A 6,846-nucleotide genomic window follows, 5' to 3' on the forward strand; every position below is an offset into this window, starting at 1 on the left:
TTTAAGTTTAAGGTCTAACTAACCTAGTCAAGAGGCTATTTAAGGTAGTATGTATCGAGTTGCTCGGTCTCACCCATTGCTGAGCTTTGGCTTTGGCTTTAGATTTAAGTTTAGGTTTCAGTTTGATTACTCAATCTAATATTTCTACTTGGCTCATTTATTGTTCCAACATTCCTGAATCTTTTCTCTTTATTTTAAATGGCTGACTTTTGACTTTCTTCATTTTTTGCATAATTTTGACCATGACATAATCATCTATGACCCTTTGACTACTATTTTCATCTCTTGACTTAACCCAGTCATAACCTCTATCTTCCTAGTCATTGGGGCCTTTATTCCTAGTCGTTGACCTCCTTCATAATATTGGTGGGGTTATGGCCTATATATTTCCAAGTCATATCCCATTATTCTCATCACTCACAAGTTTCTCTCTCTCTCTCTCTCTCTCTCTCTCTCTCTCTCTCTCTCTCTCTCTCTCTCTACTACTACTACTACTACTACTACTACTATTCTTGTCTCTCTCCCTAGTGGGTTCAATCCTTAACTTAGTCAAGGCTTTGCCTAAGTTAAACTTATGATCTAAGCCTAACCTAGGGTTTAAGCCTATGTTGAGCCTAGGGTCTACCTAACCTATAGTTAAGAGGCTATCCAAAATGGTTTATATAGAATTGCTTAGTTTCACACAATGCACGGCTTTGGCTTTGGACATGGATTTGAGATTAGGTTTAGGTTTTAGTATGGTATGATCTGACTCAGTTTAGTCTAATTTGGTTTGGTTTTGATCTTTGACTATACTTGAAATGGTTTTATCACCAAGACCATGACCGACTCTTATTAGCTTTTGATTAACACATTTAAGAGTCTTGACCAACCATTTTAGACCTAAGACCTAGTCAACCCAAGTCATTAGATCCTCTATTGACTCAATCCAACATTCTTGTGTAGCTCATTTATTGTTCTAACATTCTTAAATCTTTTTTCTTTAATTCATATGGTTGACTTTTGACTTCACCCATTTTCTAGATGGACTTGACCATGAAATAGTATCTCTGACCCTTTGACTTAGCCCATCCCATAACTTTATTTTTTCTAATTGTTGAAAATTTTATTACTAGTCATTGGCCATTAAGAGTCATTCATTGCAAGTTGTTTGACTTCTTTACGAGGATGGTGGGGTTGGGACCAATATATACGTCAATTGTCTCTCATTTCTCTCATTACTCACAAGCTTTCTTCTCCTCTCTCTCATGAGCTCCTTGTGTTTTCCAACTCATATGAGTCCTCCTTCTCTATCTCTCTCTTCCTACTGCTCTTCTTGTCGCTCTCCCTAGTGGGTTCAAACCTTGACTTAGTTAAGACTTTGCCTAAGTTGATCTTAGGATCTAAGCCTATGTTGAGTCTAGGGTCTACTTAACCCAGTCAAGAGGCTATTCAAGGTGGTCTATATTTAGTTGTTTGCTCTCACCCGGTGAAAGGCTTTGGACTTAGATTTGTGTTTAGGTTTAGGTTTTTGTTTGGTACGACCTGACTTAGTTTGATTTTGACCTTTGACCATACTTGGGATGAATTTTATCCCCAAGACTCTCATTAGTTTTTAATTGGTCCATTTGAGAGCCTTGACAAACTGTTTTGGACCTAAGACCTAGTCAACCCAAATCGTTGGAGCTTTCGTAAACCCAGTCCAAAGATTTTGTATAGCTTCTTTATTTCAAATAATTGACTTTTGACTTCGCCCATTTTTATATAGATTTGATCATGACATTATCATCTCTAGCCATGTGCCTGGCATTTTCATTCTTTGACTTAGTTCAACCCACAACCTCTTTTCTCTTAACTATTGAGGCTTTTATTGCTAATAGTTGGCCATTAATGGTTATTCATTTTTAGTCATTTGTCCCCTTTATGAAGCAGGTTGGGTTGAGGCCTATATATATATACCCTAGTCCTCTTTCATTTTTTTCATCACTCACAAGCTCTCATCTTCTCGCTATCTCTCTACCTATTGTTATTCATGTCCCTCTTCCTAGTGGATTTACTCATTAACTTAGTTAATTAAGGCTCTGCCTATGTTGAACTTAGAGTTCTGAGCCTAGGGTCTACCTAATCTAGTCAAGAGACTATTCAAAGTGATTAGTAGAGCCTAGGGTCTACCTAATCCAGTTGTTCAGCCTCACTTAGTGCAAGGTGTGGACTGATCTTCCTGAGTAGAAGAAATCCGAGGTTTTACGAATACCCTTTGCACCAAGAATGTTCTATTAAAGATAGAGCGTCTAACATGTGCCTTGGAACTTGTTTCAAGCTCAGAGATAGCCCACTGAGATAGTTTCTCAACATTTAAGACCATGTTTATGATCATCAGTAAATTCATTATTTGTACTCAAATCTAACTTAGCACAATAAATGAGCACGATGTACTTTTTATCATTGCCTTCTCTCTCTCTCTCTCTCTCTCTCTCTCTCTCTCTCTCTCTCTCTCTCTCTGTGTGTGTGTGTGTGTGTGTCTGTGTGTGTGTGTGTGTTGATCAGAAAGAAAATTTATTGACAGAGAGGTATTTGCATTCAGTCCGGCAACAGTGTTGCTTTCGTTACTGTTTTTTTAAAGAAGTTAACTTTCATTACTGTTTTACCAGTGCGTGATGTTTTTATGCTGGTTGATGTGCATACATCCATGAAAGCTCAAACAGGAGTTTTCAATCAGCAGATGGCAATTTCACATAACTCTTAAGAGTTGTTTCTTTGGAAAGGTCTGTGTAGTAACCTTTCTCTACACTCAGCCCCTCCTCCCTTGCCAGTAGCTCAACTTCATTCTGCACTTGTTTGGCACCAACTCTATCTGGTTCCAGAAACATGAAGGCTATCTCTAATTGATCTCCATGTACTAGTGCAAGTGCCTGCACTCCTGGTAAACCTCCTCCTCGAGTGCTCACTCTTCTTGCAATTGAGCGAACAGCTTCAACATCTTTTGTCAGTAACGGAATATTGTAAGTGTCAATCCACGGGCTGGCACCCACGAACACGATGCCCTTGTCTCGGTCCACACACAGTGGACCTTCATCTGGACTCACTGGGAGAACATCAGGCAATGCCCAACCTGCCCACTGGTTGCCCATGAAATTGGGCGTGAAGTAATCCAGGTCCCTTCTTATTGAGCTTAGAGCCCTCCCCTGAGGATCAGCAGCTTCATACAGAAAGACTGGCACTGCAATTTCACAAGCCAAATGGTTTATAGTCATTGTTGCCATAGCCACCTCAATAAGTGTTTTAATCAGCCAATGAGATGGCTGGTTACAGTGCTTCAATTTTTTGTGTACTTACCAGCCATGGGCATCAAATCACATGGGACTTGGTCTGCTATACCCATCTGAATTCTTAAGGATATGCTGCGTCGACCTCATTATTAATCTGAAACTGGGTTTTTGTGGCATTTTCATGATGCCCAAAAAACAAAGTTTTTGCAAGAAAACTTGGTTTAGGATGTGTTTAGATCATAGTCACCTGTATCTTTAAAGGTAATTTCTTGGTGATGGCATTTCTGGGAGAGATTTTCAAAAGTTGATAAATCTTGGAAATATTTCAGAAAAATCTCGAGAGTTTAAAAAATTGAAAAAATATAAACAACAAAAAAGCTAAGAAAAGAATAAGTTTTGCATTATTTTTCTTTCAAAAATATAAAAAAAACATGTTTTAAAGGTTTTAAAATATAAAAAGAAACAAAAAATAGGAAAATGCAAACTTATAATTAAAAAAAAGAATTTTTTTCTCAAAAAATATCATGATATTATCGCGATATTTTGTTTATGATGATATTTTGAAAATATCCCGATGTATTTATGATATTATCAGCTACCTTGAAATAACCGATAATAGTGCGATATTTTCAAAATATAGGCAATATCAGTGACAGTGGTTTAGATGATGGAGGTCTAAAACCTTTGTTAAACCCAAGCTTTTGTTTAAAGCCAGGTTTTTGGCAAACTGGGCTTGCTAGAAACCTGGTTTTTGCCTATTTGGATGACAAAAAAACAAAATCAATTTTTCATGTCCTAGAAAATGCCAAACAAAGGTTTGGTCACTCCCAGATCATTCACAGGCTGGAAAATGGTCTGACTGGTACTGTCCAACTTAGTGAGGGGTTGGGGTTGGGCCGGAAATAGTTTGGTGGCATCCAAGCTACCAAACCTTGTTTAATGAGATAAACTTGGTTCACCAGTTGGCTTATCAGACCTTTATACTGATTGTTAAGTTTTGTAACCCACCGTGCAGCCTGTTGCCAATGTCAGCAGCCACCAATTTTGCAAGATTGGCCACTTCATGCAAGCTAGCTTGCGCCAGTGGATGGAAACTTATATGGTCCACCGCCCCAAGCCTTGGATGAGCTCCACACTGAGACCCCAACTCTATTGTTTTGTAGGCCTCCTCAACCATAGCAAACAAAGCCTGTCTTAGTGGACTGTTAATGTTACCAGCATCATCTTCTTGAACCAAGTAAGACACAAGTGTGTATCGAGTTCGATTGTAAGCATAGTCAGGAAACTTCTTGGTAATGGTTGTTTCTGGATGATTGCTTGCAGCCTTCTCGATTGATTCTAGTGCCATAGCATTTCTTCCCTCTGAGATGTACAGCTTGCAGCTGACAAACTTAGAGTGCCTCATCTTTTTCTCCTTGATGAAAAACAGAGAACCTTTTAACAGATCTAATGCTGATTAGAAGACTAAAAAAACAATGAGAGACAGATGGTTTGTTTATCTGCGCCATTAACATATTCAAGATGGATTTCCGAATGGCAACACAATTCTTTGTGTGGTATATATCTATTCTGTTATGATGTACATGTAAGACATCCTCCTTTCATTCAAAAAAAAAAAGACATCCTCCTATATCTGATATAGAGTTCGATGGGGCAGTTGAGTTTTGAAAGGAAGAAATTTATGGATAAGGGTGAAATACACGTTAGATGGTGCCTTCTTTCTTCTTCGGTCTATGGCAGTGAAAGTTGATTCTATAGAATCAAAGATCTTTTTCCTTTTTTTCCAGTTCTTGCAGCAACCATATTCTACAAAGGCCAGACCCTGCATCTTTAGAGTTTGTTGGCTGATCCTTTGTTTATCCTATAACACGACTTGGAAGCTCACGGAGTTTTAGGCTGCCAGAACAGTGATAGTAAGTATAGCAGGCAGAGCCAGCGCGGCTAGGTCTCTGATCCTGGAGGCGTTTTTCCGTCTAAATATTAAAAAAAAAATCTAACTGGAGGAACCCTGTCAGAAAAAACAAAATATTTTTCCTACTTTGCTATCGCAAACCAAAAAAGTGTGGGATTTGAATGTATATTGTTAGTTGCAGGGGCCACTACCAAGAGGGAAAATACACACTTTCAGCTGATGATTTTGGTAACTGATGGCTCGGATGTTTGGCAATTCACATCGTTAACTATACATTCTCTTACAGAGTTTTACAGCAAAAGAAATTTAACATGTCAGCAATGGCAACTTAATTTAGACAACACATCATTAGGACATTGCCTGCCTTCATAGAGTTGTTAGTGATCACTGTGCTTTAGAAAGGTGTTTGAGAGGTGAATACCAACAGCAACAATGTGGTCTTGCTGCCTCACCTCATTTGTCTAGTCATGATGGTGTTAGGGAAAGGCAAAGAATTGCTAATATTTCTGGCACATTCCACATATTTCCCCAAACAGGCAAGAGAAATGGTAGGTGTGCATTGACATACCTTTGATCACATTCCACATATTTCCCCAAACAGGCAAGAGAAATGCATTGACATACCTTTGCTCTTTCTGTCTTCCCTCCTCTTCCTTGTGAGAAATGAATTATGCAGATCAGAACAGCCAAGTGCCAATTTGGATATAGCACCAGAGGTCAATAATTAAAGAAATGAAGAAGAAGAAAGATGAGGAGGAAGTAGGCAAAACAAGACAATGGACCGACACTGACATTGCAGAAGAAACAAGAAAGAGGCCATTTAGTAAAAGCATTGTATAATAGTTTTAATTCAAGTCTCTACCTGCTTCATACCGCCCTCACCCATAGTTTTTTGAGTCTTTTAATGAAACAACCAAACAAAAATTTACAGATGTGGCTCCCACCCAATGTTGTCAGTATTGTTGTATAGCTGGTAAGGGCCTGTCTAACCTCAGGTCTCTCTGTAAAAAAAAAAAAAAATATCTTGGGGTAACTATTTTGATTAGAGGTGGGCAATAGACCATTGTTATTGTTGTTGTTGTCGGCAATAGGCAAGCCCCGTGTATATGTATTTTTGAAAAAGAAAAAAAAGTAAAACATGTATGTATATATAACATATAATATAATAGGCTCGGCCCTACCCGACCCTGCTTGATTAAGCCCACGAGCCTAACGGAGGAGTCGTGGGCCAGGGTTTTTCCATCGGGTCGGTCCTAATTTTAATTGCCTTCAAATTTTCTATTCGCTAGTGGACGCAGGTACGAATCACAAGGCTTGTTTTATGTTTTCATAGTAAAATTTGCAAAGCATACTTTTGTATTTAAAAACTTATTTTGTCTTGGAGAGTACATGTGGTAGGTACTAAATGGATCTTTTAATTAAGATTTTAATTTGGGATGTTAATGAGCTGAGTGTCTGACCACGTTGGGTATCCCATTATATAAGGATGCACCCAAACCATTCCAAATAACAAAATTATCGGAGACCCAAGGGGTTTGGCATAGTGGGATGGGGCCTAGACTGTTTGACGGGCAGTCTAGGTTCAAATCCCATGGGCGTCACTCCCTGCATAAGCTGAAGCTTGGCGGCTCTTTGGGGTCGAGGGTTAAGCCGTTGGGGTTTTATGTTGACGGGACAGCGACCGTA

The 6,846-nt window shown here is 38.9% G+C and overlaps 1 protein-coding gene across 5 annotated transcripts; it reads right to left on the reverse strand.

Annotated features, from left to right (window-relative positions):
- Positions 1-2,627: 2,627 nt before the first annotated feature.
- Positions 2,628-5,957, reverse strand: LOC149822941 (formiminotransferase cyclodeaminase-like protein). 5 transcript variants are annotated; one of them, XM_089980353.1, is made up of 3 exons: positions 5,785-5,957; positions 4,257-4,659; positions 2,628-3,199 (listed from the first exon to the last, which is right to left on the reverse strand). In XM_089980353.1, exons 2-3 carry the CDS (start codon positions 4,651-4,653, stop codon positions 2,691-2,693), a joined length of 906 nt encoding a protein of 301 aa, XP_089836479.1. In that variant the 5' UTR covers positions 4,654-4,659; positions 5,785-5,957; the 3' UTR covers positions 2,628-2,690. The 5 variants fall into 5 exon arrangements, with proteins under 5 accessions (XP_089836479.1, XP_089836475.1, XP_089836476.1 ...); XM_089980349.1 differs by having other exon boundaries at positions 4,257-4,662; positions 5,785-5,865; XM_089980350.1 differs by having other exon boundaries at positions 4,257-4,682; positions 5,785-5,828.
- Positions 5,958-6,846: the final 889 nt, after the last annotated feature.

Source organism: Nuphar pumila, chromosome 11, assembly GCF_984573655.1.
Source record: "Nuphar pumila chromosome 11, dmNupPumi1.hap1.1, whole genome shotgun sequence".
In the NCBI taxonomy this organism is placed as follows: domain Eukaryota; kingdom Viridiplantae; phylum Streptophyta; class Magnoliopsida; order Nymphaeales; family Nymphaeaceae; genus Nuphar; species Nuphar pumila.